Source organism: Podarcis filfolensis (assembly GCF_964270895.1).
Source record: "Podarcis filfolensis genome assembly, chromosome: 3".
Lineage (NCBI taxonomy): Eukaryota > Metazoa > Chordata > Lepidosauria > Squamata > Lacertidae > Podarcis > Podarcis filfolensis.
Window position 1 is genome coordinate 75,374,422 of NC_139606.1, and position 26,323 is coordinate 75,400,744.

The window sequence follows — 26,323 nt, forward strand, 5'->3', positions numbered from 1 at the left end:
CCCCTTTCCAGCCCCAGTAGGAGCTTTGGGACCATTCACATGACACACAGTTTGGAAAGCTCTGGTCTAATGAATGGTTAAGGAGAGTTAGGAAGCCTGGAACTCTGGAGGGACAATAGTTACACAGAAGTAAGAAAGTGTGAGCACAATGCCTGATACCTCCTACTAAATTGGTAAACCTTATCAAGAATAGGCAATACTTGGAGGCAGTGTGGTCTGTTCTTTCTCTCCTTTTTAAGCCAATGACTGGCTGGAAAACGTGCTTTTACAAAAGTGGGATTGAGGAAGATACCCAATTGTGTGTTCAAGACCATACTGTGGGGATGCAGTAACAAGAATGTCTAGTCTCCCAGAACAGGTAAAGAAAGAAGTACAGTGGTACCTCGGGTTAAGAACTTAATTCGTTCTGGAGGTCCGTTCTTAACCTGAAACTGTACTTAACCTGAGGTACCACTTTAGCTAATGGGGCCTCCCGCTGCCGCCATGCTGCCACCGCGTGATTTCTGTTCTCATCCTGAAGCAAAGTCCTTAACCTGAGGTACTATTACTGGGTTAGCGGAGTCTGTAACCTGAAGTGTCTAACCTGAAGCGTCTGTAACCTGAGGTACCACTGTACTCAAGAAAAAGAAATGTTTTATTTATTTACAATATATGCCACCTTTCCGCCTGACAGTAGGCCTCCTAACAGACCAGTAAGCAAATTAATCATAATAAACACGTGTTTTTTTAAAAGGCACTCGCTAATGGGAGATCTCCACCCTCCAAGCCTTACATGCTGCTGTTTTAGTAGGGCTAGAGTGAAACACGGGTACAGTATTATTATTTATGTAGTTTTGCTGTTATGCAGCATTGCTCAACACTTCTGACTTCCTTAAACTGCCACTAGATGGTACTCTACCCAGGGCAGAGCTTAATTTGAAAATGAACTTTACAAAAAGAGAATTTCCCATTAGTACTGTATACAAAACTTCGAATGTGTGAACATGTGCACATGCAGAAACATGTAGGTTAGAAAATTCAAGGAAATAAAACGTTAAAAGCAAGGTATTGAGCCAGTAACTGATGCATCTAAACATGATGCATCCACTACTCAAAGAGGCAGTGTGGGAGTTCTTCAGACTGCCCTGTACCCATGTAGCCCATGTGACTGCATAAGATCGTGTTTCCTTCCTATATATCAGGAGTGGGCTGCCTGTGAACCTGGACCTAATTCAGACCTGAGGCAAGAGTGATCTGTCCCTGTCCTGGCATCCTGCTGGGCAAGGAGGAACAGAGATGGATAGGGGAGAAATAAAAGTGGATGGTCGTGCTCATAACTAGCATGTGGCCCCTGACAGGGGGACCTTCAAGGAAACGTGGCCCTTGAGAGAGGGAGGGAATTGCCTGCGCCTAGGCTATAAAAAGCTCCCTTGACTACACTGATTCCCTCTCACCTGGGAGAGCTGTCTCAACAGGCACCATATCTTGAGCTGTGTGTTTTGTTTTTAATCTGAATATGCAGATTGTTGGGAGATAAAATACAGTGTCCTTGTTTGACTCTTGTACAGTCTCCAAAAGTCAAGCTATTTGCTAGTCACTGAAACAGCTAGCTTCTCAGCCTTTGGGGGTGTTTTAGATGAACATACATACTGCACTTGTGTCAGGATGACTAGGCTATCTGAAAAAGGTCTTATTTGTCAGGAACAGAGCTCTTTGTCCCGTGCAAATGGGAGGAAAACTACCTGACAACTTTCTTAAGTAGAAAGAAACAGTACGAGAGACTCTGGATCAGGCCGAGGGTCCATCTGGTCAAACATTCTGTTCTCTCATCCCAAGTGGGTTACTACACAATATAATTCCCATTCACCATTTATATAATAAATATTTCAAAGATCTGATAAAAATTACCAAAACAACTACTAAATTACTAAAAAAAAACCCCTATCCATATACTCTCTCTCTCTCTCTCTCTCTCTCTCTCTGTGTGTGTGTGTGTGTGTGTGTGTGTGTGTGTTATTGAAAGAAGGAGAGATAAAACACCATTTTGACAGAATGCAGAATTACAACTCCAGGAAATCAGAAAAGCAGTCTTCATATATCATACACGTATAAAGCAGCCTTCCTTAGTTTATGCAACATTTGCAAGGACATGATTGTGAGAGTGAGGGCTGAAAAGATTATGGAAATGATACTGATTAAAAGCATGAGACTCTTAATCTCAGGCTTGTGGGTTTGAGCCCCAGGCTGCGGAAAAGAGTTATGCGTTGCAAGGGGTTGGACTGGATGACCCTCGTCCCTTCCAACAATTCTACAATACTTCAGTCACCTTGTTATCTGGGAAGCAGTCGAAACTGGTTATCCCCAGTGAAAACAAGATGAGATTATATGTACATTGTGCTACTTGACTGGATATGACTCTCAGAGTAAAAGGTGTCTATAAGAGTCTCTTTCTTAAGATCCCATTCTATCTGTCAGAATGGCTACTATTAGGTTGCACCATTTCACGCTTGTGTCTCATGTATGGAGCATCCTACATGGAGTCACGGCCAGGAAGCTCCTTCTCATTATTCTGTTTTGCGCTTCTGATCTCTAGCCTTGACTCTGGCTTCCTGTGCCAGAGTCAAAAACTCTCTTATGCGTGTCAAACCAGAAGAACTTGCTGGCAATTCCATTACCCAGGAAGGTTTGGGTGGTAGTGGTGGTGTATGGGCAGAGCCTTCTCTGTGGTAACTTCCTGCCTGTGAAGTGACTTCTCCTCTGAAGTGGAGGATTATTCTTTCATCAACATTTGAAGAAGCACCTCATTAACCCAAGCCTTGGGGAGGGATTGACCTTTTAACCATTCACTTTTTTTTTTTTTGACACATCCTTTTACTGCTGTGGATGTTCAGTCTTTTATCACTGTAGCATTTTATAGTGTCTGTGTTAAGATATTATGTGACATATTTGTTGCCCTGAAAACGTATGATGAAGGGAATAAAATAAAATAAAATAAAATAGGTAACCACAACATGATTCTCTTCCATTAGGTGAGGGATAGAGGTCTGGTTTAACTATTAGCTAGACTCTCAGTTTCCATGCTCAACCACAAAACTCACTGGGTGATTTTCAACCAGTCACTCTATTTTAGCCTTATCTTCACCATTAAGTTGTCATTATGAGGATGAGATTGGGGAAAGAAGTATCCATGTACCGTATGTAGGCTGCTCTGAGCCTCTTGGAAGGATGACACCATTAATGCCAAGCCAAAACAGTAAGAGAAAAATATTTGAAGAAACTTGAATACTTTTGTTAATTTTGCATCATTTGAGGACTTTAGGATTTTTGAGATGTCCCTTCCAACTCTACAATTCTATGATACTACTTAGGCCTTTGCTCCTATTAGGCCAAGACCCCTCACACCCGTAACCTTGAAAGCCCAAAAACCTGCTTTATGGAGGCGGATATGCAAGACAGTCTCCCTGGCCAGCTTGGGGTTTCTCCTCCCTTAAGATATAGGCTTGGTGGTCTGTGGTGACAGTTAACAGAACAGGGAGTCAGGTGGTCCAGCAGAGATCATGATCTGTAAGAACTCCTTTCAGTTGTTGTCGGCCCCCGTATTCTTTCTCTTTTTTTAATCAGCAGAAAGAAGGGAAATGAAAATGAAAATTTACCCAACACAGGATATGATGAATACGACAGAAACTGACCCAGGGCAACTCGTACTAAGAACATTCCAGAACCAGGCCTGGGCAAATGAGACAGTTGGCATGGCCTTTCTAGAAAATCCATTAACGAGGAAGAGTTTTTATTTTCATAGATTCAGGCTCTCCCTGAATGCATCAGCAGGAAATGCGGAAACCAGTTTATTTTCCCCAAGGTAAGCTGATTTGCATGCCAGAATAGTAAGACTGGCACGCCGTGTTCAGATTCTACAGCAACTTTCCCTCCAATAGCTGAAAGGCAGGGAGAAGCTTGGCAAGCGCTGCCTTTTCCCATCACTGAAGTGCTGTGATCTTCCACACCCGGGAAACCTCTCCCTGCCAGCCTCAGACTTCTTGGAAGAATGCAAATGTTACATAAGCACCATAAGCACTAGGCAGGCTTCAGGTTTATGGGGGCTACTTTGGTTTTGACTAGACTCCCAAGGCCTATGAACCAGAACCAAGTCCCATCAAGTATCTGGGGAGAGAAGCAAAGATAAAACAGGAGTTCTGAGCGCAGAGTCAAGTAGTTTCTGCATCCCATGAGCCTTTCACTCAATGACTTGCATAACATACTCCTTGCTCAGGGCCAGTCGGCCCATAAGGCAGGTGAGGTGACTGCCTTGGGGCGGCAGATCCAACCTCCAAGGAACGCATTGCCTGCTTCTGCTGTTGTGGTGGTGCCAGCAACAGCTGCAGCTGCTCCTTGGCTCCTCTGAAGCCGCCATTTGCTGCCTCCATAGCAGCCTCTTGGCGAGGAGGAGCCTCATTGGCCTCTTCCCACCTGGTTCCTCATCTTGATCCTTATCCAACCCCCAAACCCCCAGTTACTGATGTAGATCTTCCCAGCAGGGTGGGAGACGCCATTTTGTGGTTTGCCTAAGGTGCCAACATGTATTGGACTGCCCCCATTCTCACTTTCCTATTTTCCACCTACAAGTGCCACTGCTAAGTGTATACAAAACTGTAGCACCTATGCAGAAGAGATTGGTGTTACGTTTTGCTTAGGGAAATCCCTGGGGTTTGCAGAAGCACAATGAATCCTTTTTTTCGGGGGAGGGACTCCGAAAACAGTTCAAAAAGGACTGAGCATGCCAGTGGCGGCAGAATGCTGGTTGATGGATTGATTGGGAACCAGGGGAGGGGGATGGAATGGCTGGAATCCCCAACATGACATGCTACAACGTTTTGTTGCAGTTCGCACTTGCATAAGTATAAAGAATCTACCTTGGAGTTATTACAGATCAGGGTTTCAGTTGTTGCTATTGTTTACATCAGGCATGGCCAAACTGTTTTGGGACTACAATTCCCATCATCCCTGACCACTGGTCCTGTTAGCTAGGGATGATGGGAGTTGTAGTCCCAAAACATCTGGACGACCAAGTTTGGCCATGCCTGGTTTACATAGTTTGGAGTAAGAAACCCTTGCTGGTCTGCTTTAAGTTATCCAGCAATCTATCTCCTGCCTACAATTACTGTACAGGTTGCTACATGACACTGTGCTACAAAGATCTTGGGAGACAGGGAAAGAGCCCTGTGGCATGGCGACAGCCTTTCCAAGGCTGAAACAAGAAAGATGGCCTTGAAGAGCAATATGCTTGCTAATGCCCAAGAGACCAATGGAGCTGGGAGGGGAGAGTGGTTAAGATAAAAAGGCCATGAGGAAGAGCAAAGCTGCAGGCACACATTGCCTAAACACAGGGCGGTGTGTGTGTGTGTGTGTGTGGAAGCAGATAGTAGGAATAAATGGGCGACATAGAAAGCACTCATGTCTTTTTAACCCTCATATGCTGAAAGGAACAGATAAGGGTATCCTGAGAACGTATCTCCAAATATGGGAATTATACAACTGGGGAGCCACGATCAAGAAGGCCCTACCACAAATCACTATGGGGTGTGCTGAGGTTAAGGACAGTAGTAACGGTAGGGTCTTCCCCCCCAGATGTTAAGAGCATGGGCTGGCACATAAGGGGAGAGGTGCTCCTTCAAGTATCCAGGTCACAAGGGATTAGTGAGATGGGGTTATTTTGGCATTTCCCTTTTCATGGCGCATGGGCATTTGGACAGGAAAATTCTAGAACCGGCTGACATAATAAAGGCTAACACATTGCCTGGTCCAGATCATATCTACCTGTTAGTTCTTGGAGAACTCAAATATGAAACTGCAGTGCTCTTCAGATTATGCTGTACTGAGACAGAGGCTCAAAGAACTTGTGTACTGCATTCACACAACAAGGCTTTTCTTTAGATTACTGTAGCTCCTCACATTCCCCTGAAAACCCTGTTCCTGACACATAGGAGATTCTTTGAAACAGCATGCAGTGCAGCTGGGTGATGAAACCGACACTCCTCCCTGAGAGAGCGTATGTGTCTTCTGCTCATTTAAAAGGCACTTGGTATCCAAGCATTTATTATTACTGAAAGGAAAGCTGCTTGAAGCCTCAGCTTTTAATTTGCGACTGTTTTTTATAATGTCTTACTGATGTTTTATTATCAATAGAGATTACCAAATGATAAAAAAATAACAACATGAGTGGGAGATGCTTTAGCAAATAGATAAACATCAAGAAAAATTGTTATGAAGAGTGTCCAAATACAGTAAAGGACAAAAATAAAATAAAATTGCAGAAGAGTCAGAGAACCAGGTTTTACTTAAGGGTGGTTCATATCACCCCACGGAAAACAGCAGTGAGAAGGCACAGCAGGTAGCTGTTAAAAGCAGGTCCTCATAATATCTTCTGACAAGTAAATGTTTTCCTTTGCTTCTAATCATGAGAAGGCAACCACGCAACATGCACAGTTTACACTGTGCGACAAAAACTCATTAGCACAGGGAGAAGTTTCCTGCAACGTGGTACCACAGTGATTGAAGTCTTGAAACAATGCATCTGACCCGCTAAACTCAATCTATGGACATGCTCTAAATGCTTACCTAAACACCTAAAATTCAAGATGGTTATTTTCAGAAGGAAAAACACCTAGGTAGCCTTTCCACGTGACCAGAAAATAAAATGTTTGTATTGGAAATGCCAAGTTAGTACCAGGCTACAATTGGCAGTCTTGTGTGTCCCCCCCACCTTCTCCTTTAAAAACAATCACAGCTAGATAATTAAAAACAGGGTTTATAAATGAAACTAACAGGAGACCCTTGACTGCAGCTGCAATGTCACTGACTGCTAAAAACAGACAGACACACCCCATATCAGTTTACTAATTAGTTGCTGTGTAGGAGGCTTTAAAAATATTACATAATTACAAATAACCACCACATTGTTTCAAGAACCTTTATACATCTTTTAATTAGATTAGCTTTACAAGCAACTTGAGAGCTCTTTCAGTAATGAACACTGCTTTTCAAAAGTTACATGACTTTATAGGAAATCTGCAAATTAATTCTGAATTTCTTTGCCTGCTAGATAAAAGTCTTGTGTTTTACAGCTGGCTAATGTCATGAAATAAAAATAGCATTATGAAGCTTTATCTTTAACCAGGACTAAACACATATACAGGCCATAAGACAGTTTAAAAATAGTCTGAAACAGGTTCCTGCTTGGTAACGCCCAAGGCTGAAGATTTAACTGACATGAACAGCTTCTAAATGGACATTAGAAGACCCAGTTTGGTGACCTTTTGTAAAATAACCAACTGAGAGATTTAAGCACATTTTAAATCTTCCCAACAAGCACAAATGTAAGATGTTGATACTTTGAATAGAGGGACAAACAAACAAAAAATGTAAAGGCTTATTATGTTGTCCATGTCTAACACATTTAACATAATACAAAAGCAGTTAAAAGTTAGAAATGGTGTTTCTTAGGCCTAAAACAGTGCATTGCACTGCAGACCAGACAGTAGAGAAAATTTGCACTCCTTGGTCAGGCTTGCAGAGGCACTTACAGTAGACATGTTTTCTTCGGATTTACCAGGATTAAGAGAAAAACCAAACTGTTAAAAGTTTTGACAGCTAATCGTTTTAAAGGGGGTGGGGGAAACAAAAAAAACCCCAAAGACTTTTGCCAGATGTTCCCTTAGTATGCTATCACAATACTGAATTTCCCACCTTTTGTCAGTTGTCACTAAACGTAATCCTTTTTTTTCATGTTTTACATGAATAGTAAGCTTTTTTTAATAAAAATTACTGAGCTTTCCATAGAAAAGGTCTCTAATACAAGTACAAACTATACAGATGCTGAAATAGGCAAAGTTGTACATACAGAAATACTTCTGTACACTCACATTGTTTTGGTTAAGTGAGGGAATCAAGGGATAAAATATGGAGCCTTTAAATGGGGAGGCTCCTGTTTGTAAGGCTGCTAGAACTCAGAAGCTTCCCTCCAGGGGGTTACTTTTGAGCACAAACCAATCCCTTCAAAATAAAACATTTCAAAATATCTGGTTGAATTAATTTTATTCTCTGTTGCTTCCTCACTTAAAAGTAATTTAGTTTTTCCTTGTCAAAAACATTTTCGTATTGATCAGAGGCCAATGTTATTTTGGGGAGAAAAATTCTCAGCAGTAGGAAAATATTTACATATTAAGCCTGCAGTGATGCACTTCAGTCTTAATGCATTAAATATACCCCTTGATAGTATATAAGGGGATCAAGGGACCCAACTGCAAATGAGGATACTACTGCTTTGGGGGGAAATCTCTGACGTTTCATGACCTTACAAAAAAACGTAGCAGAAAGTAAGCTTTTGAAAACAAGTCAAGATTGAGATCTCCCATCAAAATAGTAGAAAGGATGTTGGTACACCTAAAAGCCTAGGAAAGCCCTTATGTTCTAGGGATTTGATACTTATGGGCAGAGTCCACCTGGCACTTCATCTGCACAAGCCCCACTGGAAAAAGCAGGAGCTGCACATGTGTACTGCTGTGTTCTTGAATGATTTTCATTCACACTGAATGGCTCTCATAGATGAAGTTCCCAGCGGAACTGCAGCCACAGTTCTCAACATGAAAAAGACAGTACGGATAACGTCAAGTCCACTTAGTGCTAGCCAGTCACTTAGAAAACCCAAATGACACAGATACAGAAAGCTTGCTCTCTGGATACAACATATAAAACCACAAATTTAAGGAAGTAATTGACAGCAAGATAGGCATCTGTTTCAGTTTTTTTAAAAAAAAGTTTCAGAGAACACAAACACAATACAGCAGCAATCTTTAAAAAAAAAATTCAAATTAGTGTAAGATATGAAAATAAAACAACTGGGTTCTTAAATGGGAATTAAAGTGCTCCTTTTCAGACTTAAGTGTAAAGACAGAGTGATCATCAGTTACTGGCAATTCTTATTTAAATTAGGTTTTACATGGTAGGAGAACAGTGCGAACAGCAAATTTACAAAAATAGTTAAATGCCATTTTGGAGAAAAATGTTTGCTTTGCTCGATGTTGATCAGCTGTACCTGGTTATACAAAAATTATTTAAAATTCAAAACTTTTACCACATTTTTTTAAAAAAGGGATGATAAATAGCATTGAACTGGATGATTGAATGGCAAAATATGAAGGATGGAAAACTTCTATGTAGGGCACTTCATGTGTAAGCTGTTTTTTTCTCAATGCTTATCGTCACATAAGCAGTTAACAGGACTAGAGTCACAATCATGTAGTACAATGCATAAGCTATTAGAAATCCATTTGATGAAACACTGAAACCCATAATTCATTTGTTTATTCCAAACGTTGATTTGGCGTTGATTTTCCTTTATCTCATTATTCACATTCAAAAGTTAATAGACAGCGCCTAGGACTGTTGTGGGGAGGGGGAGATGGACCAGGACGTAGCACAGGGAATTACTAGATCAAAGGCTTTATAGAAGGTCTTTCCCATTTGAATCAGGAGGCTTGTTAAGTTCAGTCTCCACACCTTTTTCACCTGTAAGACAAAGGGGGAGTTATTAAAAAAACACAGAAATACTATACCATTACAAGTTAGATATGTAAGGTGGCCAATCACACTCTTTTTGCGCATGCGCGCGTGCACACACACACACACACAGGCCACACCATCTCCCTAACTCACACACTCCACATATACACAACTACACATGTGTGCATCTCTCACTCACGCATACATACCTTCCTGCCTCTCGCACACAGACAAACACATACCACACAGAGATCTCTCCCTCTCTGGCCAAGTGCACCTCTCCCTCACCCCACAGACCTCATGTATAGATTTTCTTCTCTCTCATATGCACACAAGCAACATATAGATCAATCACCCCCATATATCTCTCCCTCACTCTCACAAATCATACATACAGCTCTCAATTTCACGCATACATGCACTACTGGAGCACCCCCCCTCCCCGCTTCAATTCAGAGAAGCACCTCTCTGAAGCACAACAGTATACCCAAAGCAAAACTACAAGGCTCCTGGAAGTATGGCAAAATCTGCCCCAATGGATGCTCAACCTTTCTGGTGCCAGTCAAATTGATCTGAAGGTAAAGGTAAAGGACCCCTGACAGTAAAGTCCAGTTGCGAATGACGCTGGGGTTGCGGCGCTCATCTCGCTTTACTGGCCGAGGGAGCCAACGTTTGTCCGCAGACAGTTTTTCTGGGTCATGTGGCCAGCATGACTAAGCAGCTTCTGGCAAAACCAGAGCACTGCATGGAAACGCCATTTAGCTTCCTGCCGGAGCAGTACCTATTTATCTACTTGCACTTTGATGTGCTTTTGAACTGCTAGGTTGGCAGGAGCTGGGACTGAGCAACGGGAGCTCACCCCATCGCGGGGATTTGAACCGCCAACCTTCAGATCAGCAAGCCCTAGGCTCAGTGGTTTAGACCTCAGCGTCACCTGCATCCCTCAAATTGATTTAGGAGAATGCAACACTCTATTAAGCTTCTCAAATATATACACCTTTCCTTTCTCCACATTTTTACATGACAAAAATCCAACAGATCTGTTCTTCAGTTCATTTGTTCTAAATTTTAATTCAACACAATCTTAAACACAACCTCAGACTGTATCATTTGTGCATCCAATTCAAATAATAAGGGAATGTTTAAAGACAGTAATAGTGTTTGCTGCACATTCATGGAAATCCATTCCCCTAATGCATCAAATGTTTTAATAATTTTCTAGAAGCTTTCTTGGTTGGGGTGACTTAACCTTATGATTAAGCAGGACTGAAATAGTTTCTTCAGTGTGCATAATATTACAGTTGGGTATTTTTCCCCTGTGTGGCCTTTTAAACTCGTTGCTAGCTCTGAGCCACTATGGGTGGGGCAAGAAATAAGATGAAATTAAGGCTCTTTCCACTTCAAGATACTCAAGATAGTGGTACCTCGGGTTACAGACACTTCAGGTTACAGATGCTTCAGGTTACAGACTCCACTAACCCAGAAATAGTACCTCGGGTTAAGAACTTTGCCTCAGGATGAGAACAGAAATTGTGTGGTGGCAGCAGGAGGCACCATTAGCTAAAGTGGTACCTCAGGTTAAGAACAGTTTGAGGTTAAGAACAGACCTCCAGAACAAACAGACCTCCAGAACAAATTAAGTTCTTAACCCTAGGTACCACTGTATAGGTCTTACTGAAGTTCATTATTAATTACAGCTATAATATCACTGTACAGTAATGCCTTCGCGAGCGTCTGCCTTGTCTAGCGTCCATTCCAGCAAACCCGGAAGTACTGGATTGGGTTACTTCCGGGTTTGCCGCTCGCGCATGCGTAGAAGTGCTAAATTGTGCTTTGCGCATGCGCAGAAGTGCAAACCACTCTGCGTGCATGCACAGACACGGCACTTTGCCCTGCGTCCTTTTCGGCTAGTGACCGGGGCTCCGGAATAGATCCCAGCCACAAAACGAGGTACAACTGTACTCAGAAGCTGCTGTTGTCAGTTACTTTTACAGCTACGCACACTAAAATACAGCTGATTTTAGAGAGAACACAAACATAAAAAACAGGGAAATCAATTACCTGTTAAGTATTTTACTTTAGCACGGGCTCTTTCATCTGCATCAAAATACCACACTGTTATTGCGTACCTTTAAAAGATAAAAAGAATGAAATAGTAACACACTATATTAAAAAACAACACCTTTTAACACCCTCTTAGATCCCTCCAATTACATGACAGAACCGTATACCTGAGCCACCTAAACAGCAGTGTATACTGTCAACTTATTCTGTGTATTTGTAACGTCATAATTTGCAGAACTTAATACAATCTGTTACTACTTTGAGCTGAAAATTCTAATTTCCGAAACAACTCAATTCTTGGCAGACTACTGGCTCAGGCAATTCATATTAACTACAGGAGAATAATAATAATAATAATAATAATAATAATAATAATAATAATAATTTATTATTTATACCCCGCCCATCTGGGTTTCCCCAGCCACTCTGGGCGGCTTCCAAAAGAATATTAAAATACTGTGATACATCAAACATTAAAAGCTTCCCTAAACAGGACCGCCTTCAGATGTCTGGTAGTTGTTCTCTTTGACATCTGGTGGGAGGGCGTTCCACAGGGAGGGCGCCACTACCGAGAAGGCCCTCTGCCTGGTTCCCTGTAACTTGGCTTCTCGCAGTGAGGGAACCGCCAGAAGGCCCTCGGTGCTGGACCTCAGCGTCCGGGTAGAACGATGGGGGTGGAGACGCTCCTTCAGGTATACTGGACCGAGGCCGTTTAGGGCTTTAAAGGTCAGCACCAACACTTTGAATTGTGCTCGGAAATGTACTGGGAGCCAATGTAGGTCTTTCAAGACCGGTGTTATATGGTCTCTGCGGCCGCTCCCAGTCACCAGTCTGGCTGCTGCATTCTGGATTAGTTGTAGTTTCCGGGTCACCTTCAAAGGTAGCCCCACGTAGAGCGCATTGCAGTAGTCCAAGCGGGAGATAACCAGAGCATGCACCACTCTGGCGAGGCAGTCCGCGGGCAGATAGGGTCTCAGCCTGCATACTAGATGGAGCTGGTACACAGCTGCCCTGGACACGGATTTAACCTGTGCCTCCATGGACAGCTGTGAGTCCAAAATGACTCCCAGGCTGCGCACCTGGTCCTTCAGGGGCACAGTTACCCCATTCAGGACCAGGGAATCCTCCACACCTGCCCGCCTCCTGTCCCCCAAAAACAGTACTTCTGTCTTGTCAGGATTCAACCTCAATCTGTTAGCCACCATCCATCCTCCAACCGCCTCCAGACACTCACACAGGACCTTCACCGCCTTCACTGGTTCTGATTTAAAAGAGAGGCAGAGCTGGGTATCATCCGCATACTGATGAACACCCAGCCCAAACCTCCTGATGATCTCTCCCAGTGGCTGCATGTAAATGTTGAAAAGCATGGGGGAGAGGACAGAACCCTGAGGCACCCCACAAGTGAGAGCCCAGGGGTCTGAACACTCATCCCCCACCACCACTTTCTGAACACGGCCCAGGAGGAAGGAGCGGAACCTCTGTATGACAGTGCCCCCAGCTCCCAGCCCCTCAAGACGGTCCAGAAGGATGTTATGGTCGATGGTATCAAACGCCGCTGAGAGATCCAGCAGAACTAGGAAACAGCTCTCACCTTTGTCCCTAGCCCGCCAGAGATCATCAACCAGTGCGACCAAGGCAGTTTCAGTCCCATGATGAGGCCTGAATCCCGACTGGAAGGGATCCAAATGGTCCGCTTCTTCCAGGCGTGCCTGGAGTTGTTCAGCAACCACTCGCTCAATCACCTTGCCCAAGAATGGAAGATTTGAGACTGGGCGATAATTGGCCATCGTGGCCGCATCTAAAGATGGCTTTTTAAGAAGCGGTTTAATAACCGCCTCTTTCAGCGGGTCTGGGAAGGCTCCCTCACGGAGGGAAGCATTCACCACCCCATGAAGCCCATCGCCCAGTCCTTCCTGGCTAGCTTTTATAAGCCAGGATGGGCAAGGATCCAGGAGACAGGTGGTTGGTTTCACTCGTCCAAGCAGCCTGTCCACATCCTCGGAGGTAACAGATTGGAATTGATCCCACACAACTTGACTAGACAGGACTCTAGCACTCTCCCGCCCTGGCCCTGCTCCCACGGTGGAGTCTACTTCTTCCCGAATCTGAGCGATTTTATCTGCAAAAAACTTTGCAAAATCATTGCAGGAGATCATGTGGCCCGTACTGGGCCCCGATGTCGCAGGTGGTTCCGCTAAATTGTGAACCACCTGAAAAAGGAAAAAGGATCTTTACCAAGCAAGCAAGCCTCATTGCATTGTAGACTGGGTGTTAAGCTTAGCAGAGGGAGCCCTATTGGTTGTTCCACCACCCTTAGAAGCTCTGGCCCAGCAGAGGGCATTCTCTGTGGAAGCCCTTAAGTGGTGGAACTCCTTCCCCACAGAGGTGCATCTGGCATATTAATTATACAGTTTGTGGTGAATGCTGAAGACACACCTCTTTACCCTGGCCTTTGACACCAGATTAGTATTTTTAGGACCCACCTTATTTCTGTGATTGTTAAGTTGCTTTAAACTGCTTTGAATTGTGTTTTTAAGTGTTGTAACCTGCCCTGGGACCTTAGGGAGAAGGGCAGGTAAATAATAGCACTAATAATAAATTGGTGGCACTGACAAGTAGGAAACATCTAACCCTAATCATCTTCAGCTTTATTGGAAAAAATGGTCCTTCAGACTTTACCCAACTAAACAGATGTCTCCTTCCAATGAAAAGCAAATTGATTCTTAAGAAAACAACAGGGCCCCTGCAGGATCAGAGCAAAGGTTCATCTGGGCCAGAGTTCACACTGGCCAACCAGATGCCTATGAAAGGCCCAAAAGCAGGACATGAGTGCAATAGCATTCCGATGCTTGTGATCCCCAGCAACGTTCCTTGATTTTAGATAGCTTCCTTGTTTTATAACTTTAAGGTTGCAATCCTATACAAACTTGCTTGCCAGCAAGTACTAAATTTTACTGAACTCAATGGGACTTCCAAGTAAGCATGCCTAGAATCAGACTGTAACTCAAAGCTGTTGCTTAAAAAACAAACCAACAAGAATATATACTTCTAATATATTTTATACCAGCAAACTCTCCTTCAATTTTCACAACATATTATGAAGAAGTAGGAAGTAAGAAATGAAGTCTGCAACCCTAAGAGCATAGGTCTAGCACTTGAGAGAAGCTCCAGACAGATTAGGTCAGAAAGGACAGTCTAAGAAACTTGGAGGTTTCGCTTTATCTACCTGCTCTTTCCCTTGGAGACACATCAAACTAAGTTGCATCTCTACACTTCCAAGAACTGCCCCCTTTCACTTCAACAGAATGTTAATTACAAGGTTTATAAATTTAACATTTGTACAGTACCAAAAAACTGAACTCCATTCACTCAGGAAACAAACATCTAATCTAATGCAGTGATAAATTTTGCAGTGTATGTACGTAAAGCCTTATTTCAAGAGACATTTACAAAATTATTTATTCTACTGATACTCAGATGTACATGCACTTGTTTAAAAGCCTAATCTCCATATTTATTAATACACAAACACCACCTTTACTCTAAGCAGCTCAAGGTGGCATACATGGATCAGGCCGGCTCAAGGTCACCAAATGAGCTTCAAGGCCAAGTAAAGATTTGAAGTCTGGTTTCCCAGGCCCTAGTCCCACTTTCTAACTACTACATTGACTCTTATAAACACAGCTATTTTTATCCCTTTTTTAGTCTTCCCAAATAATAGCTCTCACACACCTGTTAACAATTCATGACTGGCCTAAGTGATCAACTCCTATGCCTTCATCTGCTTTATATGACATGTAAATTCAATTTTTTTTTAACCTGAGAAATAAACTGACATGTCTACTCCCCATATATAGGCCTGCAGCCTAAATGTACTGTGGTCCAAAAAATCTCAGGGAGAAAAAACCCAACAACTTATAACAATGCATGACACCATTGATAAGACAATGACTTTTTTCCATTTAACTAACCAGCTATAAATCATGACAAACCTGAGCTTTTGTTGATCCATAACTAATGGTAACATAACATGCCACTAATCAATGCAAGTTAAAACTCTCAAAATTTGTCAAGCGAAAGTCATACATTATGAATAACTGAGGCTCCATTTATACTAGTCACTTTCCTGGGACAGATGAATCCAATTTTTGCAGATTTCCAATTCCTTCTCATTTCTGTCGTAAACTTACTAAAGTCTGCCGGTATATATTCATTCATCTTACCTTGTAGCAAATGCAGGCTGCACTTCATGAGGGTTGCGGCGGTCAGACCAGAAAAACAGCAATCTATCAAACTTAGGTTCAATGTCAGCAAACTGGGCTTTGCCTTCAGGAAATATTCGAAGAATACCTCCACTTACCTTAAAAGACATAAACAGTGCTTCACAATCAAAGATGCTATCAGCAATTTCAATGTACTAATAGCACCTACATATAGCTTCCTTTTAACTCAACTATTTCTAGAATAATTAAAGCAGACAGTAAGATTTCCTTCTCACAGTGATCCAAATAGAAATATCTTGCACTAATGAAACTTTTTTTGATGTTCATATGTTGGCTCTATAAAATGAACTAGCACAGACTGAAAAATTATTCAAACAACCAAAATGTCTCAGATTTTTGTAACATACATTAATGAATGTGTTCTAGTGTATATCTAGATAATCAATATTAATAAAATGGAACATTTGCAAAACCAAAAATTACTGTTTTATGAGAAACAAAATCTCTGTGCTGATATTGTTAACTGCATACAAATTCTGAATGAGTGGTCCACAGAATGAATATAAATACCACCTTTAAAAATATTGAATAATGTAGGAACTCCTCCACTGGGTTAAATTAAAGACCCCATCTAGTCCAGTATCCTGTTTTCACAAGAAGTAGAACCGGGGTACAACAAGCACTTTCCCTGGTTTTCTGACAAGCAACTAGTTTAGTTGAGTTTCAATTGGGGCAATTACCAGCCACTAGTCTGACCAATTTCTACACTTTGCCCAACATTCTCATAGTTCCTTGAAGTTAAATATGAACAATGAGGAGTCAGCACCACAACAAATGGCTATCAAATGCCTGAAGAAGGAAATAAATTCTAGTCTTTCTCCAAAGACGACCAGGGAGATCAGTGAATATATGTTCTATAATTTATTTTCACTATAACAAATAAATATATTCTTAACAAAGTTGAAAGCGTCTCATAACTTTAGTATTAAAGAAGGCAATTCCTCACATTTACACATGAACTAGAAGAGTTGTTTCATGTTTAACATTAGCATCAAAACTACACAGACGTTTACTGCCACAAAAACAATAAGTGGGATTCAAAGAGCTACTTGAGATGCATTTAAAACTTTCAGCATGCCTAGTGTGATTTTTGACAGTTTTCTAAGGAAAGTATGTTTTTAGATCCTAACTGGAGTGGAAGGGAGACCAAACACGAGGTGAGGTGCCCTGGATATAGGATCAGATGCAGCTTCAAAGCATGTTTACTAGGTGTACAAAATATTGCTTTAAAAGGCATGACACATTATTCAAACATGTAAAAAAAACCCTCTCTAAAATAGAATTACCTTGGCATCCCAGTCTTTATTAAGGTAATATATACATGTGACACATCTTCCATCTCCATTTGGATTATCAACATGGCGCACGTATCCTGTTCCATTGCCTGGATAACAAGCCACCATTGCCTGTAATAAAAACAGAACAAAACTAGATAAGAACAGACTGTTGGCTACAATAGTATGCTTCTTTCAAGCCAAACTTCAGGGAGAGGACTTTGAGGGTTCCAGGAAAGGCCTCTCTGAGAATATGCACCTGCAAGAATCACATTCCCAACTCCTGCTTTATGCAATTCAACCTAATGTCATGCCTAATGATTAGCATTCCAAAGCCCTGGGAAGGGGAAGCACCAAGTAGAAAGCTCTAGAATGGGTCAGAAAGGTTTACCTCGCCTGGGCCGGTTCACTCCAGCAGAGATCCGTCCATGGGCTCCATGAGCATGTGATTTCTGGTGTCTGCATCTGCACAGACACGATTTCCGGCACCGCGGAAGCGAGTCCCTGTGCCGCGCCGGTTTAGCACAGCGTGCGGGGACTCGCAGAGTGGGTGGCTCGGTTCGGGGGCGGCTCGGGGGCCGGTTAAACGACCCCCGTGGGCTGCTTGTGGCCCATGGGCCTTAGGTTGCAGACCCCTGCTCTAGAAAGTGGTTATAAATTAGCAACCCATTTCTCATTCATTTAAAACTGGCAGGCTGATTCCAGTACCCATTTATTTAGAGGGGGAAGGTGCTGGAATACCCCACCCTTTGAAAATCCAGAGACCATAAAGGAAAACACGTTTTACACACTTCTGTTGTTTTTGTTTTCTGTTATTTCCCAAATACACAAAGGGTTAAGGAGTCATTGTAGAGATAAACCTGGAGATAAGTGCACCTTCTTACCGTTTCAGAAATGGTTGACCATCATGTTTACTAGAATACAAGATCAAATGAACAGTCAACAAAGCTATTTCCTAGGGGTCAGTAAATATCTTGCTTTACAGTCATGTAGAATGCATGTAGCTCTGTTAGATTTAAGTAATTTTGCTGTAGTTAATACACTGTTGAATACAAAACACTAGCCCTTTTCTACTGTATCCCCCCTAAATGTCCAATTCTTTGTGATAAGAATTAAATATCCCACTAGATTTAAAATAGGCGGGGTGAATATATGAAATGCTTTTATTTCCACTCTTTTTTGCTAGCTATAACAAAACAAGCTGAAAAGGTTAAAGGTTAATAACAAGGAAACAGCTTGAAAGTAGATGGACATGAATTCACTACATGCTAAAGAGGAAGTGCTGGAATGAGCAGCTGCTACAAAAAGACTATTTAAAAAAATCTAGAAGAGACAGGTGATTATAGGAGCAAGCACAGGATGTATTAAACACAAATCCAAAGGAAACTAGTACAATAGTAATTGAAGAATACACCGCAAGATGTAAACTAGAAGAGCTTGCCTGACTTTCAAAACTAGACCCATACCTTAAATAATGTTATTTAAATAAATTATTTAAATAATCAATATCTGGGAGTAAAAACAAGAGACCAAGCAATTTTAGCAGGTTAAGATGCACTACTATCATATTTTGCTCACTGCAAATATAAATGTGATGTGAATTTAGAATATCAGAACACAAATATAAGCTTATTTTAAAGATACTAACTTTAAGGCAGGAATTCTATACACATGTACTTGGAAAGAAGTCCTAGTGAAACCAAGAGGGCTTACTCCAAGTAAACCTGCAGACCACAGGAGATACTTAATAAAATTTTAGCCTTGCTTAACATCCTATTGGATATAAGTCCATAGACTCTGGCCCTGATAAAATTATCAAATCCTCAAGTTTCACTGACGGCATCATTACAAGCAAGGCACATGATTGGGAATAGCAAAGGATTTTTCAGCTAAATTATCAACTGAATTTCCCACCACCCAGCTTCATTGGATGACCTTGGTTCTAGCGTTATGAGAGAAACTTCTCTATCCACTTTCTCAACACTACAAAAATGTATCTTTTGGAGATAAGGCAAGAAGAACTGTATGGTTTTTCCAAGTGTGATCCCACCGCAGATTTCTGTAAAGGCCCCAGTAAAACTGGCAAATGTTATTTTCAGTCTTGCCTATAATGATCCTTAGCACAAAATCTATAGGTCAGAGCTTTTCAAACTTTTCATGCTGGTGACACCCTTTTTAGACATGCATCATTTCACGACACAGTAATTCAGTTTTACTAGCAAGCCGGAGGTTAAACTATCCCCTTTCCAGTCCCGGGAGAGGCGCAGGGAGTGTTCGCGCAATACACCTACACTCTGCAGCTGACACACTAACGTGTCGCGACACACAGTTTGGAAAGCTCTGCAAATCCACTGCACTCTTCACCACAACCCCTATCTCTCTTTCTCAGTTAAAGCTAGCTCATATCAGGGTAAGCAGGAATACCCAGCGCCAGTCCAGAGGTGGAACACTGTCTGCAGTGAAATTCTCTGCCCCCGCATGCTTCTTACTGCTGGGCTGAGTGCTCCTCAGCTCCTTCCTGCTTCCTCAACCTGCAAGAGCCTGCTTACTTGTCTCTCTGATTCTCAGGACCTGAACAGTAAGTCAGCAGGCTGCTACACCCTTCTCTCCCCAACGTGCTGCAAGCCTAGCCATCACAGATGCACTGCTTTTTTAAAAAATATTTTATTAAGGATTTTCTTGTTTTACAGTGTAAGTGTAATGCCTCGTATTTTTTCTTCCATGTAACATTTTTACAAATCCGTTTCATTTGTTGAGGCATTAGGGAGAGAAGAAAAAAAAAAGAAAAAAAAGAAAGGGGGTGGAGGGAGGGGAGATGGATGGGGGTGGGGTCGGGTAGCGGTGTTTCTATTATGCTTAATGTATGTAGAGTTTGGTGTCAGCGTGCTTGTGTTGTTCACTTGTGTTCCTTTGGTGGTGAGAGAGGTTGGGGTTGGCCTAGGGTGTGATTGTTTGTTTGTGATTGGCTGTGGTGATCTTTGTTTTCGTGTGTGAGTGAGGTGGGTGGGTGTTTTGGATCAGGTTAGCCATATTGATTTGTATGCTGTTGGTGGATTATTGTCGTTGTCCTGTTGGGCTGTGTATGTGATAAAGGGGAGCCATACTGGGGTGAAGGTGTCTTCTTCTGTTTGTCCCCGTGTCAGTTTCAGTTTATTAGTTAATTTTTCTAGTAGGGCTGTTTCCCATACTATTTGGTACCATTGCACAGATGCACTGCTGAATAAACAAACAAGATGTTATACAGACCTTTAGCTCAAAAGTGAAGAAATAGTGCTTCAATTCAAGTAAGCACAACTGAAGCTTTTAACCACCTAGAGAGGCTGGCTGAGAGGGAGAGGCCTTCTCTACAATGGTGTCCTCTCCCTTTTCCTTCCTCCAACAGGCAGGCTGTTTATCTTTTGTAATATTGTACAATGGTTTTTGCCTTCAGGTAGGCTCCTAGTCCAATCTCTGTCCAATCCCAGGCACAGGGCCTGAACAAATCCAAAATACAGATATCATTCCAAATATTGGTTTTATTATATGAGCTCATTCTAATTCAATCTGGTTCCACTGGATGCAATAAGTTTACCCATATTCTGAACCCCTCTTTTTTCTAGATCTTTTCAGCGTTTATTTGTTGATTTATTGTGTAACTGTGAGATTTTGAAATTTAAAAAATTTAATATATATAAACATTTAAAAAACTTTGTACAAAACCAAAGATTCTTCAGATGGTGTTCCTGTATGGGGGGAGGAAACTCTTCAAATATTCTTTCCTCTTTAGTTCTGTTTTTTATTTTATTATTATTCTGGTTCAGTTTGATTTTCTGCTATCATGTTGATTAACTGACATTTCTACAGAAGACTTAAGAAGCAATCCTATGGATGCTAAGACTGCAATTCTATAAATGTTCACTTCTGAGTACACATGCATAGGATCACACTATTACAAGCCTCATTGAACTCTGCTTTCAATAAATGTGCCCAGGATAGGGCTATTAGTATACTTGATGACCCTAAAACATTCTAGATGACATAGAGTAACTAAACACAATTTAAAGCAGATATTATAGTATCTGTCGGAAGCTGAACAGGCAAAGGGGTTTAGTGAGAAGGAAGAAGCTGGGGCAGAAAGCAGTCCTGATGTAGAAGCTGGAGGTTAGGGGGCAGGAGTGAGGCAGGCTGCTGAATAATCCAGGGCGTCTCCCTCTCCTGCTGTGACCAGCTTCCTAGACCTGGTCAACCAGAACATGCAGAGAAATGAAAAGAGCAGAGGAGGGATTAGGTGTGTGCAGACACAATCTCCAATTGCTTGGGAAAAACCCTGCAGAGGAGGGGACTTAGGCAGCTGTGGAAAAGTGGGGACCTTCAGTCTTTGCAGCTGCTTCCCTGGGGCAAGACCTACTGGGAAGAGTAGCTGAGATCACTAGGCTTTCACTGTTTTTGGTTTCTTTGAATAAGGAGTTAACTTCGCTGACACCAGTGTTTTTTATTGCTGACCTACACCTGACTCCGGCTCCTGATATATGCAAACCTTAAACTGTAGTCCAATTTAACCATGGTTTGATGAAACAAATCAGCTTCATAAACCATGGTTTGTAGCTGGCATTTCTCAACACACAATTGTTAGGATAAATCATACCTTCTTGTTTTGTCTGGACCTATCAAACAGCAGTTAATAGAAAATGGAAGTGAAAACTTCCAGTCTCCTCCATGCAAGGGAAGAGGAGTGGGTGAGAAAGCAAGGCCAAGACATACTGTAGCTCATTCCTGTCATGATAAACCGTTATGATGCCCAAACTGGCTTATACTGTTCACATGCTCCTAATGTGTCAGAATTAGTTTGCTTTTAAAATTTGAGAAACACATTTATAGAGCAGACTATATATGATAACTCACGCTTTCTCCCATCTATGATTTTCAGCTGCTTATAAAATTGGGATTTTCAATTTGCACAACTGAATAAAATACTATATACAAAAGTATTCCACTTCCTTTAAAATCCACATTTTGTACCACACACCCTTTATGTCAAAATAAGCAGGTTTCCTTCCCTGTAGAGAACAGCTACAAGGCCTTTTCCTGTCAGACACTGAACAAGCATAGTAGTGGCTTAAACAATATGACATTTCACCAGCTGTGTGAGGCTAAGACAGTAAACTTACTTCATGAATTTTCTGCAAAACAATTGCATTTTCTATTCAATATTACAAGTTAATAATTATTTTCAGTAATATTATGAATTGTAAAGCCCTTGTCATTGTTTCTGTGATTTAAATTGTGTGACTTTTTATTATTATCAACCAATTTGCATGGAAGATTGACTCAAAACAGAATATTGTGACATAAAAATAAAAGGACTCAAGACTTAATAAAACCTGCGTTAGATGCATAAATAGTTGTCTTCATGCTTCTAGGACCCTCTCTTGCAGTTCTGATAGGAGGTATCACCCCTGGTTCACAGAAGACACCTGTTGCAGCAGAAGTGGCTTAAGGCCCTCAACCAAATACAGAATTAAGCCCATTTTAAGAACTTTGTTGCCATGGCAAGGGAATGGGAGAGAAAGCAAGACTCTTTTTATCAGCCTGCCTGGCTCAAGTGACATCTAGAGCCTTCGCTCTTGGACTCCATCAACAGCAAGCCACTCTGTATGGGACAGCGAGAGACAAAGTGGCCCTGGTTTTTCTTCTCTTTTTCTCCCTATTTGGGTCTCTCTTTCTGTGAACACCATAATACTGTGTTATACTTTGCTTACTTTGGGATATGTTGCATTAACAAATGCAGAAAGGGCCTATAGAAATTTAAATATGAAACCCTCTTTAAATATTTCCAGAAAAACGCCCCCCATATGGCTTCTAATTATTGGTTAACATGCAGGATAGCACCTCTCTTGCCCCAGAGACTATATTTTTGACAGCTGTACAAATAGGGCAAGTACTAATTAAGCTCTCCTACGAACTGTGGCATTGGAAGACAGAGAACACAATGTTCTGGATTCTATCCAACAGTGGGAATCAAAATACTCATACTTTCCTCTCCTCTCCCTTGATTCACTCCTTCAGGAAGAGGAAGTCTTATTTGTGGTCATTACAAATCAAATTAATAGCAGTGTTTTCAAATAGTAGAGCTTTTTCAGACTTTCAATATATTCTAAATTCCCTCAAAAATACTAGGAAGGGTTTAAAAACTAGACTTTAGGTATAACAAAAAAAGCCTAAGATTTGAAAAATTCATGCTGCATTAAAAGGGGTATGAAGGATTAGCCTCTACTCTAACAAAGACAGAAGATTTCTTAAAATGAGAACATTGATTAAGAAGTGCTCTATTTTCTGCCAAAATCTGTGTCAACTGGACGTAAGTCAGTCTTTGGATGAGAGAAGATGTGCTCAGTGTTCACCTCCATAGAGAACGTTTCGGATGATAACCAACATTTTGTGATTGGACTTCCACTTGTGCAATGAGACCTGCTCTTCCTCCCCCAGCTGTCCCCCCTCAACAGCCCAATTTCTTCAAGAGTTTTCTGAACCTATGGAGCAGATTTTGGAAGCACCGGGGGCTGCAGGGGTGAGGTGAGAAAAAGAAGGCCCTTGCATGCATGGAAACCCTTAGCACACAGGAGTGGATGATAATCTAGGAGAGAAGAACAAGACAGAGTGAACAAGACAGTTGAAAAGCCAAAACAGTTTGGCATATAGTACAGTAAAAATCCTTTGTTAAACTGCTTCCTTATTTGGGATCATGAACAGGCACCTGTTGGTACAACACAGCTCCTTCTTCCCTCCATGACCCCTGTGCTCTGGGGCAGATTTTGGGGGTGCATAAAGGAGGGGAGAAAGAGGAGAAAACGGAAGACCTGTTGTGCAAAAAGAATTTCCTTGTGCAAGAAGGGAGACATTCCTGGATGTCACCCATTCTGATTACTTTGGGGGTGATTCTCGCTAACCCTCAATTACATTTCAATCCCTCTCACAAACATAAGTTTTATTTTCCATGAGAAGCACAAAGGTGACATGGAAGAAAAATACAGTGTCAAGGGCAAGGCAATGTATAAAGTAAAACAACTGATTTCCTTGTGCTCATGGAAGGGCTTTTGATCCAGCAGATACATCAACTAACAGAAGAGTGGAGGCAATTATTGCTGATTTCCTTTCCCCCTGCAGCACCTACTTCCAACTGTTCTCCCTACTCTAGTTGGGGGTGGGGGTGGGGGCAGGGCACTGACAGTGTAAGGCAGGGGTCAGCAAACCTTTTCAGCAGGGGGCTGGTCCACAGTCCCTCAGACCTTGTGGTGGGCTGGACTATATTTTGGAAAAAAAAAAATGAACCAATTCCTATGCCCCACAAATAACCCAGAGATGCATTTGAAATAAAAGCACACATTCTACTCATGTAAAAACATGCTGATTGTCCGACCATCCGCGGGCCAGATTTAAAAGGCAATTGGGCTGGATCCAGCCCCCTGGCCTTGGTTTGCCTACCCATGGTGTAAGGGAAAGAACCAGCAAAAATAGTGCCCCCCCTCCTCCTTTAGCAGATGCCTCCACTAAATCAAAAGCACTTCGTGAACTCAAGGATATGCACATATAGTTTATAAGGTCCTGAAAATTAACATCTGCTTAGCATTGTAGACTGATCTGTGCTCTAAGATTACCTATGATCTCTGCATAATAAAGCTGCTCGTTCTTTACTATAGTGAAAACTATCTTCTTTTCACACTGGCAGTTTCATGAGTAGATTTGTCCCCCCATAATGCTACTCCTGTTGGGATCCTGGTTATTTAGGAAAAAAGAACCAACCATATTATATTTGTAATTTTTTGTTTCAATTTATACTATTCAGGGTCTGTCAACATCACTGGTGAAGGGAAAAGAAAAAATATCCAATGGCAAGTCATTGATTCTAAAATTGGATTTGATGAACCGAGTGGAAGTTTTGCCCTACCTGTCTATGGAAGTCCACAGAAGCCCTATTTCATTCAAAAAAGAGGTGGCTCTTCAGCTGAGCTAGGAATGCTCTAACATGGTCTGCTCTTTGTAGTTAGGGAACCCCTAAGAGCTTGTGCCACAATAAATCCATCAAGCCTTTATAGTGCCATAATTTTGTCATACTTAAACTGCACAAATACCTTCTAAACTGTAACACAACTGTGGTTTGTATTCAACAAAATCAGAATATATCCACTGAAATAAGGGGATTTAAGTTAGTCACATTCATTGATTTCACTTCATTTATTCTGAATATGGCTAACAGTGGCTACAACTCTGAATCTTTTTCAGCACTTTGACAAATATAGGAATCCAGGTCCTGAATGCCCACTGAAGGAGGTTCTTCTACTGTTTCAGCTAAACAGAGAGGTACAGTGGTACCTCAGGTTAAGTACTTAATTCGTTCCGGAGGTCCATTCTTAACCTGAAACTGTTCTTAACCTGAAGCACCACTTTAGCTAATGGGGCCTCCTGCTGCCACTGCGCCGCCAGAGCACGATTTCTGTTCTCATCCTGAAGCAAAGTTCTTAACCCAAGGTACTATTTCTGCGTTAGCGGAGTCTGTAACCTGAAGCATCTGTAACCTGAAGTGTATGTAACCTGAGGTACCACTGTATACATTTGGGGGAAGGGAAAACTCACACCTTTATTTGTTGTTTTTTGGCCGGCTTTTTACTAACTAAACATCTGCCAAATATGGGCTATTTCAAATCAACAGTTACCATATAGAAAAGAGCACTAGATCTAGATGGGCATATGCTTAAAGTTTATACAAACTTCAAAGCTGTAAGTCAGCAGTCCATGTTGTATTTATGTTTTCAATACAGTTAATCTTAAATCCTAAAACACTCAGGCTAGATCCCATTTATAGACTCACTGAGGAATGTCAACAAGGGGCATGCAAAACTAATGGAAGACTGCTGGAGCAGAGTGCCCAAGCAGCAATCTCTGTGGTTGAGCATAGTCTAAACACTGCCAACAATTGTCAAGTTTTATCCCACTATACAACACTGAATCTATACATATGGCTGGTCTCCAAGATTAAATAAGGCTTTAAGCAAGAACAAATGATGTATCTTTTAGCTGGCAGGCTAACACTATCATTTTCCTTTAAACCACCTTCTCGTATCCCAACTGTTTGAACTTCAGAAAACATTTCTGATTAAAGCCAGGTTAGCAGTGTACAAGCAATAC

General features: G+C 41.7%; 1 protein-coding gene and 1 long non-coding RNA gene across 2 annotated transcripts in view; one reads left to right on the forward strand and one right to left on the reverse strand.

Annotated features, from left to right (window-relative positions):
* Positions 1 to 3,471: 3,471 nt before the first annotated feature.
* On the forward strand, positions 3,472 to 25,230 carry LOC310759199. Its single transcript, XR_014546259.1, has 2 exons — positions 3,472 to 3,838; positions 24,984 to 25,230. It is a non-coding gene; the product is annotated as an uncharacterized lncRNA (long non-coding RNA).
* Positions 6,936 to 26,323, reverse strand: part of EGLN1 (egl-9 family hypoxia inducible factor 1) — a 28,445-nt gene continuing 9,057 nt past the window's right edge. The window contains exons 2-5 of the mRNA XM_083606080.1: positions 17,174 to 17,293; positions 15,828 to 15,964; positions 11,599 to 11,666; positions 6,936 to 9,543 (exon numbers count right to left, since the gene is read on the reverse strand). Of these exons, the coding sequence (XP_083462206.1) occupies positions 9,479 to 9,543; positions 11,599 to 11,666; positions 15,828 to 15,964; positions 17,174 to 17,293 (390 nt within the window). The 3' untranslated portion in view covers positions 6,936 to 9,478. The remainder of the gene's footprint in view (positions 9,544 to 11,598; positions 11,667 to 15,827; positions 15,965 to 17,173; positions 17,294 to 26,323) is intronic.